The following is a 12,989-nucleotide window of genomic DNA, read 5'->3' as shown; positions in this document are numbered from 1 at the left end:
TTCATCATCTGTGAGAAAATGTATGCATGGAAGCTGACATGAAAAAAACAACTAAGTTACATGCCCTCGAGTCAAAACTGACTCATAGCAACTGTATGGGAAAACCCTCATAGGGTTTCATGGCATATTACAGAAGTAGATTGCCAGGCCTTTCTTCTGCACAGATACTGCTGCTGCCCAGTTTTCCCCAACCAGGTTTCAAACCCAGAGCTACCAGTTGGTAATTTTGTGCCTTAGCCTCTGTGCTATAAAAGAGAAGACTGTTTTAAACTGTAAAAATATTCCAGTAAAAATATGTCAGCCACCACATGTTAAACTAGTGGGTTATTTCATAAAGTGCATTCTTCACTAACAAAGGGATTATAGAAGAAACATTGTTAAATAAATGAAACATAGAGAGAATTAAAAAAAAGGATACAAACATAGTTTTCTAACTTGGAATAAAATATTCATGAAAAGTATTTAACACTACTTAGGATTTAAACTTTGCATCTTTTTGTGATTCTGGAATGTTGAAACAGGTGATTAGAAATGTCTGTCTTGGAGAATGATTAAATGGGGCACAATGGGTGGCAACCTGCTTATACAGAAGGCGTGTTTTAACTTGTACAATTCAAATTGCAGGCTAGGGAAAGGTATATATATGATCTTAACAGAACAATAAAGGTAATAAGCAGGGCACCTGATAGAGTATGTCTCCTCAGTGGAAGATTCAAAAAACTAGAATTCTAAACTAAACCATCAGGAAAAGATTTTGTTAGGGAAACAGATTTATAAATACATTACCTTATTTGTTGGTGTCACTATATATCTGTAGTGATAGCTGTTCTGCATTCTTTTTAAGGCTGTGGCTTTGTTTAACCCTAATGAGACATCATCTACTACAACAGTACAACGCTGGAGAAATCAAGGTCAAGCTAACTATATTTTTGTGATTCTAGAAGCAAAAATCAGGAACACATATTTAAGTCTGGCAAATTCTGCATAAAGTTACAAACATGGAAACCAGTACTAATAACCCCACTCGTTTTCATGTCAACTTGGCTTATGAAAATGATGACAGTAGTGGCAATTCACATGAACATGATGGACCTCCAGAATACGAGGCAACATCATTTACCAGCTCTGGACAGAGTAAACAGAGACCAAGCTACACATCTGGAGAGAGACAGCTGTATGAAAATGCCCATCACAATGGAGATGCTGTTAAGAATGATGGTGGTGTCAATCTGTATGATACTGTTTCAAATGCCTATTACCTGAGAACATTTGGGCATAACACAATAGATGCAGTGCCCAGAATTGAGTATTATCGAAACGCAGGGAGCATCAGTGGAATGAAACTGAATAGGCCAACCCTTGCTGACCTTCATGAGGAAATGGCAGCGGTAAGTTAAAATTTTAATACTCAGGGAAGCATTGCCCTATATCCTTTATTACATTTTGCTAAAGTACTTCTACTCAGGGAAGCATTGCCCTATATCCTATAAAACATTCTGTTAAAGTATTTCTACTCAGGGAAGTATAGCCCTACATCCTTAATTATATGTTGCTAAAGTACGTCTACTCAGGGAAGCATAGCCCTACATCCTTTATTACATTTTGTAAAGTATTTCTACTCAGGGAGCATTGCCCTATATCCTATAAAACATTCTGTTAAAGTATTTCTACTCAGGGAAGTATAGCCCTACATCCTTAATTATATGTTGCTAAAGTACGTCTACTCAGGGAAGCATAGCCCTACATCCTTTATTACATTTTGTAAAGTATTTCTACTCAGGGAGCATTGCCCTATATCCTATAAAACATTCTGTTAAAGTATTTCTACTCAGGGAAGCATAGCCCTACATCCTTTATTACATTTTGTAAAGTATTTCTACTCAGGGAGCATTGCCCTATATCCTATATAACATTCTGTTAAAGTATTTCTACTTAAGGAAGCATAGCCCTACATCCTGTATTACATTTTGTAAAGTATTTCTACTTTGGGAAGCATTGCTCTACATCCTGTATTACATTTTGTAAAGTATTTCTACTTAAGGAAGCATTTCCCTACATCCTGTATTACATTTTATAAAGTATTTCTACTTTGGGAAGCATTGCCCTACATCCTGCATTATATTTTGCTAAAGTATTTCTACTCAGGGAGCATTGCCCTACATCCTGTATTACATTTTGCAAAGTATTTCTACTCAAGGAAGCATTTCCCTACATCCTGTATTACATTTTGCTAAAGTATTTCGACTTCGGGAAGTATAGCCCTACATCCTGTATTACATTTTGCTAAAGTATTTCGACTTAGGGAAGCATTGCCCTACATCCTGTATTACATTTTGCTAAAGTATTTCGACTTAGGGAAGCATTGCCCTACATCCTGTATTACATTTTGCTAAAGTATTTTGACTTAGGGAAGCATAGCCCTACATCCTGTATAACATTTTCCATAGAAGAGTCCATATTGCCTTCATACTAATTTCAAAAACATGTAATTGAAATACCATTTAGTTTATCTGTGTACTACCTCCTGTGCATCTCCCTTTTTATTACTGAGTTTAGCTGTATGAACTAGGATTGTTCTGTTTTAGATTTTGTCTGCTGGTACAGCTTGCTGATACCTGATACTACAATCCTCTATTGTGACATCAGGAAAATGCTACAATTTCACAAACAGAACTGTGGTGGAAGGTATACCAGCACTACAAAAGATGGCTACTGTCCTGGGTTAATGGTTGTAAATCTGAAGAATACAGAATACACACAAAAATACATAAAAACATGAAATGGTACTTTTTCAATGTTGCACCAGTGTTATAAATAAAGACAAATTATGTTTTTAGAATGAATCGCTCGCTACATTTACAACATTTCATATCTCAGAATAAAACATATGATAACAAGTGACACAATTATTTATCATTTAGTACAGAATATTTTAGTTCATCTTGCTCATTGTATGAAATGCATTTGTCACTTTTTGCACTATGAACTCTTCTCAATTTCCTGAGATTGTGTAATCATTTCTGAGACAGCACATCAAAGATGTACACATATTTTCAAAGCTCTATAAAACTATGACAGAATCACTCTGTTAATGGCATCCTGATGATTTCTGCTTCATAGATGGGTTACTTATATTAATTTAGTATAGAATATAGTGAGCATGGAGAGTGAAATTATCTTTTCACCATCAGAATATATGATTTCCCTGGGTTCTATAAGTATTTTCTTAACAGCATGTACAGTACACTATTAGCTCCATTATCAGTCAGCTAATCTTAAGAATGAACATGATTACATTTGTGCTGATATGGGGGGAGGGGAGTGGGACATGTTAAGGCACCTCTTTCACTTCCTTCTCTTTGCATTGTCTGGTTTGGAGATGGTGCTGTAGGAAAACAGCAAGCGGTGTAAGAGGTGTGAACACTGGCCTGCAGGCTGTTTGCAGTACCTAGATGTGTGCCCTTGTGTGCTGGCATTTCTCTACCAAAAGAACAGTAAATGTATTGTTGTGCCTGGGTAGTGATTTCAATGGCCACACCACACAACAGTTCACTGCAGGGGAAGGCAATATGTAAGCAATGTGTCATCTACCAGAGCTCATTCCTCAGCTCTTTTTACAGACGACTTGGTGTATCTCCTATGCTAGAAAAAAAGACAGTTAATGTTTGAAGTAAAAGTGGTAGGTCTGGAAAGCTGAAAGATTTATTGATTGTATTTGTTAACATATTTATAATGATTACACACATTAATTCACTTAATTATTAGACTAATATGAAGACATGAAAGTCTAAAATATATTTTGTAAACTTCAAATTAATTAGGAAGATTTTTTCATGCATTCCCATGGTGCAATAATACATTATCAGGTATGAACTCAGAATCTGTCACAGTTGTCATCATTCAGGTAAACGTTACTGTGTTGCTGTTCTGGTGTCAAGACATCCTTCACATATAGCAGAACTGATAGCTAATACAAGAAGTACCAATAAAATGCTGGACTTTTGTCATGAACGGAGAGGATACTGCCGAGACTTGAAACTGGTTCAAACATCAATGCTTTGATGTTTTAACTTGCATCTTTCACTGTTTAATCAACATTAAGCATTTGAACTTAATACCAGCAAGTAAATCTCATGATAAGGCATGCAGAAGTGTAGGTATTCTTTTTGTATTAATACTCAAGAGGGCAATCTTTCTCTAGATTTTAATTAAAATGCAAGTTATATGTGATTAACTTTAACAGCTAAGGCTACAAGAATTACTTTAACTACATGCTTGAATTAAATTTATATACATATAGAGTAGCTTTATTTGTCTGTCTGACTGGAGTGTCCAGACAGAGTCCCATAATGAACAGTTATCATCAAAGGAATGTGCAGTATATCTAACATGTATTTTAGTTTTCCATACATGCAATTTCTAAACTATGGCCTGTTCTTTTTATGAAATACAGGCAGTCCTGCATTTACCCTATGTTCTTCAAACTTTAATAAGCTGAAGAAGTCCTTAATCAGAAAGATACAATGTACTTGGTCATTTTTTATGACACTGATTAAGAACACCTATGGTTTAAAAATGTTATGAACCAAGTCAACTGTTCATCCTAGTATCATAAAGTTTTTTTCTTTGATCTGTTCTCTTCTCTCTCTCTCTCTCTCTCTATAAGACTGTGTGAACACATGGTGGTATTTTATATATTAAATAAAATATATATGCTGTATATACCATAACTCTCGAATGTGTGTGCTTCTTTAAATTCTGCACTCATCACGGATATGCCTTTCTCTCCATGCTGCTATGAGTACCCTCTAGATGAATTTTTGCCTAACTCACTCAACATCTTGGTCATGTCTGTTTTGACCTTATCTTGACCCTGTTGCTTTGCCCGATTTTTGTTTTCTTTTCTATAATTTCCACTTTAAAGAACCATCTTCATTTGTGGTCTTAAGAATGTCTCGATTAAATTGTCAGTTATTTGAAAGATTCACTAATTTTTGAGCCTTGGTGGAATTTCCTGGCCTGAGAAAGAAAATATCAGTAAAAAATCTAAATATTATTTTATTATTAATTTTACTGACAGCAGGTAACACAGAGGACCATAATGTTACAGTCTGTTCGCCTAACTTGTTGTGTCTATTATGGAAAACATAGCCTCCGACTAACAGCATGTTTTAATTTCAGCCTAGCAGCAGTATTTCTTTAAAAGATTAAGAGTGTGACATTTTCTTGCACATTTTGTGTTTCAGCTTCATGTCTTATTTACTTATTTATTTTATTCTGTTGTTCAGGTACATCTTGGAGGTACTGGTATGGAGAATCTCATAGGTTATTTTAACAGTCTGATCATCATCTCACTGATCACAGCCGTTAGACTGCTGGCTAGGTGATGTCATCATCATCTTCATCATTAATGTATGCATCGGTTTCATATAGTCTCCCATATCCAAAACTACATTTTAAATGGTATATTGAACTGTATTTCTGCTTGCTTGTAAATATGTTTAAAGGTACAAAAATCATGTATCTGTGAACAGTTATGACACAATTCAGCTGTGCATTATGGACTGATAATCATACTTGTTAGAGGTGACTGATGTTCAGCCTTCTGCTGCCTGCCTGCCTGTACTCTTAAGAGTATGTCTGTCACAAAATACATGAACTTTGAACTTTACTTTCCAACATTTACATTTCCTAAGATCAAATAATGGCTGTGTAAGAAGACCAAGCAATATATTTTGAGGCTAGTATTATGAGGGGTGGTTTGAGATCTGAACATGCTAAAACAGTTAAACTGAAGGATTAAAAAGGTCAGACATTTAGTGGAGGTCTGGGTTTATGAAAATTGGAAGATATGAATGGGAACGAGTTTTATGGTTAAGGTCTCAGCATAGGGGTTATAGTCAATTAAGGGAAAATTATTGAAAACTGTGGAAGCAGTAAAGGTCTACTTCTCTGCCCTGGGGCAATGTGGGAGGTATAGCAATGTCTGCAATACTGAAGAGACAGGAAAACCTATATTACTGAAAATGGACCATAATGCTAGGATGTGAAGGTGGACCTGAGTGTCGTACAGAACCCATGGTTGACATTCAAGGGGCTGAAGTTACAAACTAGAAACTGGGTTAAGTAAGTTCTTTGGGGTATGTTACCTACTCATGATGGTAGCACACTAACATACCCAGCCGATGAACTGATTAGTAAACACAGAGGTATATACATACATGTTGGAGAGGAAGTCAGGGGCATAATTGGAGACTGTGCACTTAGAAGCAAAATCCAAAGAACACCGCGGCACTTCATTCATTCCTATTTTATTTATTCCATCAATTAAAGCAACAGAGCAAGTGCTTCAGCTAACAGCCTTCCTAGGTTATTAAACCATCAAGTACACACCAGTTTTATAACTGCAAACAGTTATCTCATCAAAAGCTTAAAAAACAATCTTAAAGAAGCCCTCACATAATAAATGTTTCATAAATATATCACCAATATTTCATCAATAAATATTATACTAAATATTTCATAATGAATTTGTTGTGCATCCCTTTTGGTTGTAAAGTATCAAACATAAATATAAGCTGGGTCTGATATGTCAGATGCATTTAAAAATAGGTCTGAATGTAGACTGACAGACATAATAAAAACTATTATAACTTTAGGATCCTGTTTCTCTTTAAAATGTAATGCTATTGGGCTTGTGGGAACCCCATTTCAAATATTCCTAATGTGTTCCAGTATCCTTTTCCTCAACTGATACAGTGTCTGTTCTATATAAAACTGTCCATAATGACATTTTAGCCCATAAACAGTGTGAATTGTGTTCTCTTAGAACCTTTTAGTATTAATTATTAGGCTGAGGCAAAGCAATGAATTATATGAGGAAGGGATGAATTAGGAAGGAGAAACGAAATGGAGGCACTCCAGACAAGAATTGAACTGGAGAACCTCTTGCTGTGAGGCAACAATGCTACCTACCTGCTGTGCCACTGCGTGACATGACAATGAGGTCTGAGGTGAAAGACACAGAAACCGATTGATACAAGGGGTATGACTGACTAAGGACAGTGGCAAATTAAAAGGTCAAAATGCTTTATGAAGCAGACTAAAAGTCTTTTGGCTTTTCCAAGTTAGCGGTTGCCACAGCGAATCATTGGTCCGCTAATGATTGGCAGTGGATTTTTACATTTTTTTAATGTATACAAATATCTTGCTTCAAACATCTCCATGTGCATGTGTTGGAGATTCCTTTCTTATTGCTTCAAAACACTTCTCTTTATGTGGTGCAACTCATATGTCATGCAGAAGGCATGTATGCACCCTTGAACTTTTCATAAATTCTTGTCTCTTAGATGCCTAAAACACTGCATGAACAAAATCATACACTTAAGCCATAGCAGCAAAAGGCTCATGGTCTGTTGTTAGTCCAGCACTGGCATGGGACACTGTCTATGTAATGCAGTGGTAAAGGAACAAGAAGGACACAGTAGAAGATATGTGGAGGAAATCAAAGCCACAGTTGATGCACACACACACACACACACACACACACACACACACACACACACACACACACACACACACACACACACACACACACACACACACACACACACACACACACACAGCTTTCTATGAGGCACAGAATGTAGCACACAAAAATAAAACAGCATGAGTGGTAATGAATGGGCTGATTAGGTCCCCCCAGGTAGGAACAACTAGACTGTAGGGATCTTAACTCTAACTGAGCAAATGAGCCAATTGGGTGCAGGTTAGAAGAGCCTTTGGGCAGGTCCCAGGGATGTGGAAGAGGAAAAAATAGAACAGTACATTTTTGAGGAAGGTGAAGACAATATTATGGAATACAAACAGCAAAAAAGCTTAGGAAATCACAGAACAAAATGAACACAGAAGTATACTGGAATATATCAAAAACTCATACAAAGAAATGAAGCACTAGGAAAGGTAATGACAACACTGAATTTCCAAAGCCTAGGAAACTATAGTAAGCTCTTTTAAGAAGGAAATAAAACCATTTCAAGGTGTGTTTAGGAGCAAAGAAAGGCGATAATGGGCAATAATGGGCGGAATGAGGCTTAATGCAGATATGGGAAGCCATTTTCATTATGCAGAAAAGTGAAGTCCTAAGTGTGCGGCTGGCCTTCCTGGTTCAACTAGTAAACCTGGACACTGATGGAGTTCACCAGGGGTTGAATGAGTGGCAAAGGTCATCTTACTTAAACTGAGTGTGTGATTGAGGGGTGGAGGGAGTCCATTCTATTGCAAATATTGATACCAGGTGGAGGTCAGATGCTGATACAGGAAGCAGAGAGTACTGAGACGGGTAGTCTGGCATTCTAAGCAGTGTATACCTTGTAGGTGGATACTGACCTGCGCATGCATGTGTGTGTGTGTGTGTGTGTGTGTGTGTGTGTGTGTGTGTGTATATGTGTGTGTGTGTATGTGTGTGAGAGAGAGAGAGAGAGAGAGAGAGAGAGAGAGAGAGAGAACCTACACACTCAACACAGAGCCATCCAACCTGGGCCAACATTACAGCCTGTCCTTTGATAATACACTCATTAGGCTGCAATAAAGAGGGGCATTAGGAAGTATGTAAACCTCAAAGTGGATAGCTGCAGTTCCTGGCTCCTTTTTTTCATCTCCCAGTCTATTCTGATATCAGGGGAGAGGGGAGCCATTACATGAGCCAGCAGAGAATGGAGGATTTTACCGTCAAAGGAATGGAAAAGGAATAAGATATAGAAAAAAAAATAATAAAAATTCAGAAAAGAGAAATGGTTGGAGGCAATGGATAATATAAGAAACGCTGTGACAATAAATTCATATGTTTGCTTAGTACTGTTATAGTAAACAAAGAAAGCATTTAAACAAAACACATACCTTCTAGACAATGAAATTAGCCTGAAAGAAGCAGCTAAACCTCAAAGCAGACAAAGCAGTGGGGCTGGATAGAGGTAATTTATTTAGCAGTTAACTGGGCAGGAGTAACCCTAAAACTCTGTCAGGTTATGTGACTTGCTTAAAATCGTTTTTGTGAATGAAGCCTCACATCAAACCCACATTTGCAAAATGATGCTTGCCTGAAGGTTATTGCATTTTCACTCTTTTTGAAACTTCCATCTTGTTATTCAGTCTAAATTAGCTAGAACACTGAATGAACAACCAACATAATGAGAGATGTTTCTTTTTTAAAAGGCTTATGAGATTTTAAATCTTTTGATGTGTTGACCTGCAACAAATTTGTTATACTATGGGATTCACAAACATCTCCACTCATGGCATTCTACCTGTATGCAATTACTCTTCATTGCATGCGTCTGGGACAAAGCATGTCACTATGTCAAGAGGTTAATCCTCAAAGAAAAATATATGACAGCTTTCTACTTATAGTCTTTCACGTATTTGTACTCAAATGCAAACTATCTGCCCAAACTAATGACTATTCTTCTTAACAAAGTGAAAATGTTCCTGGGGAAGGAGCTATCTTTGTCTCCCTGTACAATATTATAACAACAGTAACTGCAGACTAGCAATAATGTTTCTCAGACTGTTGGCTAAGAGTGCAAACTGACAGCTGGAGCAATTCGAACATGTTAAAAAAGAACTTTAACAAGTTCAAATTACTATGCATCTTACCTTAGAGGCAGCATCATGACTTTATTAAAAATTATAAATGACATGATAACTAAATCACTGAATAATATAATACGGGGAAGTCTTCTTTGACCTGTTTTGAGGTTCTTGACACACTTAACAACAACCTGTTTACTAACAGATGTATGACTGTGGGCGTGGTACCTACAACTCTTAAGATGATTCAGTGATTGTTTTTAAAGCAGTAGTCAGTGTTGAGAGGAATGGAGTTACTTGTTACACAAAAATCATAATCTTTGATACCCTCAGCACCCTCTGCTCACACCATTCTTATACACTTGTTTTGCAGCCAGAATATGATACCCTTGTGAAGGATCTCAGATCAGATCAGACTGGGATGATACTTGTGTTCTGCATTCTTCTAACAGTGTGGTTTTGGCATCAAACAGATTGGTTTCAATCAACCCAGAGATCATCTATACTATAATAAGCTTTTTGTAGCAGACAAACAAAATTTGTACTGCTAAAATCCTTCATGAAAACTATATCTCAGTTATAAAAATTAGGAAAAAAGGGGGGTTGCCAGCTAAACAATTCCTTAGTGTAAATTTGTATCATCACATGGTAGCAAAAAGTAAAATACCACCAGCAAAGTGAGCAGAGAGTTAAGATCTTTTCAAACTAAAGGTAGTGTTTACACCTGAAGTCAGAGTACAGGTCTCTTGGGATGGTTCCCAGACTTCCTTATAGAGGAGTGCTAATCCGTGTTTCAGTCAGACCTTGATACTCAAACGCACTGTGTCTTACAACAGAGTGGAAAGGTTTGCCACTGGCAACTAGGTTGTAGGTTCTGTTATCTCTAGTTTGGCCTAGCATTCAGACTTCTAAATGACTGACTGACTGAGAACACTTCTCTACAACAGTCTCCATCCGTAGTTGCCATCCTTTTCAGTTTGAACTCCCATTCATTTGCTGGTAGCATGTACCATTCACATGCAGGTTGACATGGCTTTTAAATCTTTCATTCTCACACTTTTCAACTCACTTTGCCTCTATGTCAGGATTTGCAATTATGTGTCTGTTTTCAAAGTCTCATTGCTTTGGTAGTGTGAGCTTTCAGGAGTGCAGAGCAATGTGAATCTTCATCACATTGTCCACAGCACTCTGAAGCACATTAATATATACCTAGCCCAACCATTTCCAGATTGCACTGTTGATAAACTGTTTCCTATAGTCAATGTCTGATGTAAAAATTAACTTTAGCTTTTCTTTCATTGATGGTACCACCATTGAATCTGTTTCCCAAACAAAGCTCCTAGCTGTCATTATTGATAAATATCTAAAATGCTGACTACCATGTCAAACAGACAGTTAGGAAAACAAACCAAAAACTAGGACTGCTACACTGGGCAAAATCTGGTGCACTCTTCAGTTATATAACTAGAGTTTGTGCCACAAAATCATGGTCAAATGGGCCCCCCAGTACACAACCTCCCCCACCCCCCGCAGCCATTCCAGTGTCCTACTACTTGGCTGTTTCTCTCCATTTAACATAAATACTGTAATGTGCATACTGTTTAATGCTTTACTTCTACAATGATTATTTGGATTTAATTTAAAACTTTTATTTAAATTTTTAGCAAACACACTGATAGACATCTACTAAATGAAGCAATGCAGTTTCACAATGAAAACAGACTTAGCATTAAAAGTTCTCTGCCCTTGAAACTCACATTTATTCAAATAGCATTGAAACCCACATTCAAACAAAATACATCTAGCCAGTGGTGGATAACGTTTACCTTTGGGCTGTTTTCAAATCATAGGCCCCTTGCACACATATTTAGGATCATGCAAACATACATGTGTTCTTTGATTCACCTTCCTGATTGTATTAAATTATATCCCTTGTAGAATACCGCACACTTGTTAGAGCATGTTTTAAATGTATTGTTTTGAACATTTTTCCAGTAAGCAGTAAAACAAAATGTATGAACCAATAATGACAAAACTGCCCAATTCAGAACATTTTCATGATAAAAATCTATTCACACCTTTGTCATTACAGTCCACCAATATCAGTAAATATGCAAAATCTCTGCAGTCATAAAAGTCATCTAAATAATTTCACATTAAAGAGATCTGTAAATAGTGAAGAGGTTGCTGCTAACAAACAACTTCATATTTCATTGTTTCATCTACAAATAAAGTTGTTGCCCTTGAATAAATTGCCTTTGTTATATTAAAAAATGATAAGCTGGTAATATTGCAATAGAGAATGGATAGCAAACTGATAACAGGTTCATAGTTACTAGGTATCTCCTGCAAAGGAGGACATTCTCAGGACTGCAGCATCCACCACCTTTAAAGTACAACACAGTACAGTATCAGAAATCCATTTACATACTGTGGGAGTAGAACCCACAGCCTTCTGCATCAAAAGTAAGTACACTAACTGTTGTGCTACTAACAATGCTTTTAAATACTTTAGCACAATAGTGATATAATTTGCTAAACAGTTGCACATTGTAAACAGACTTTGCATAAACAGCACTAAACTTCTCTTCCCCTGAAGCTCTCAGCTCCTTGTAAAATGCACTTAACATTCAACTATATCTCTCAACTTTGTAGCACAAAAAATCTGGAAAAAGCCAAAATTTATTGCGGGGGGGGGGGGTCCTCACTGATTTGCCAGAAAACCAAATATTGTAAGGGGAACAGACCAAAAGTATGAACAGGTATCCCTAGCTGGGGCATTTTACACACACACACACACACACACACACACACACACACACACACACACACACACACACACACACACACACACACACACACACAAAAACACACACAGCAGTGAATAACAACACTTACAGTTCCGTGAATGTTAAAGGATTGTTTAAAATTGCATGCGGGAAGAACAAGATGTCTGAGATGTGACTCAAGTTCTTAATGAAGAATGCCAGTAAATGTGACAAAAAGTGGTGCCCAGGGCAGAACGCCCCTCTCACCCTCCCCCAGCTATGCCACTGGTGCTCTTGCAAACACATAACAAATGCCTGCTTACTCCCAACACTCTCATATGCTGCCCCCTTCTTCACTAATTAGCATTCAGTCCAGCATGCGAAACTCAACCAGTGCTGCAATACAAATAGTTATGATTGCTACCAATGTAAACAACAGAACCCACCACTGAACTGCCATGAAACAACTCAAGAGACTTCAAAACCCAGATTAACTCAACTACTGTCAACTCAGAATAGCATGTAAAATTTTATACATCCTAGACATCTGCTCATCCATTAACAATTTTCTTCAATGGTATACACCCACTAGAAAATTTTGATCCTGTGATAAATCCCTGACCTATATCATTC

General features: G+C 37.1%; 1 protein-coding gene across 1 annotated transcript in view; it reads left to right on the top strand.

Annotated features, from left to right (window-relative positions):
• Positions 1-690: 690 nt before the first annotated feature.
• Positions 691-12,989, top strand: part of SLC12A1 (solute carrier family 12 member 1) — a 423,573-nt gene continuing 411,274 nt past the window's right edge. The window contains exon 1 of the mRNA XM_044077625.1: positions 691-1,388. Coding sequence (XP_043933560.1) covers positions 999-1,388 — 390 coding nt within the window. The 5' untranslated portion in view covers positions 691-998. The remainder of the gene's footprint in view (positions 1,389-12,989) is intronic.

Source organism: Protopterus annectens, chromosome 7.part0 (genome assembly GCF_019279795.1).
Source record: "Protopterus annectens isolate FY-2018-M chromosome 7.part0, PAN1.0, whole genome shotgun sequence".
In the NCBI taxonomy this organism is placed as follows: domain Eukaryota; kingdom Metazoa; phylum Chordata; order Ceratodontiformes; family Protopteridae; genus Protopterus; species Protopterus annectens.
The sequence above is the reverse complement of the archived record's forward strand: the minus strand, read 5'-3'. Positions and strand labels throughout refer to the sequence as shown.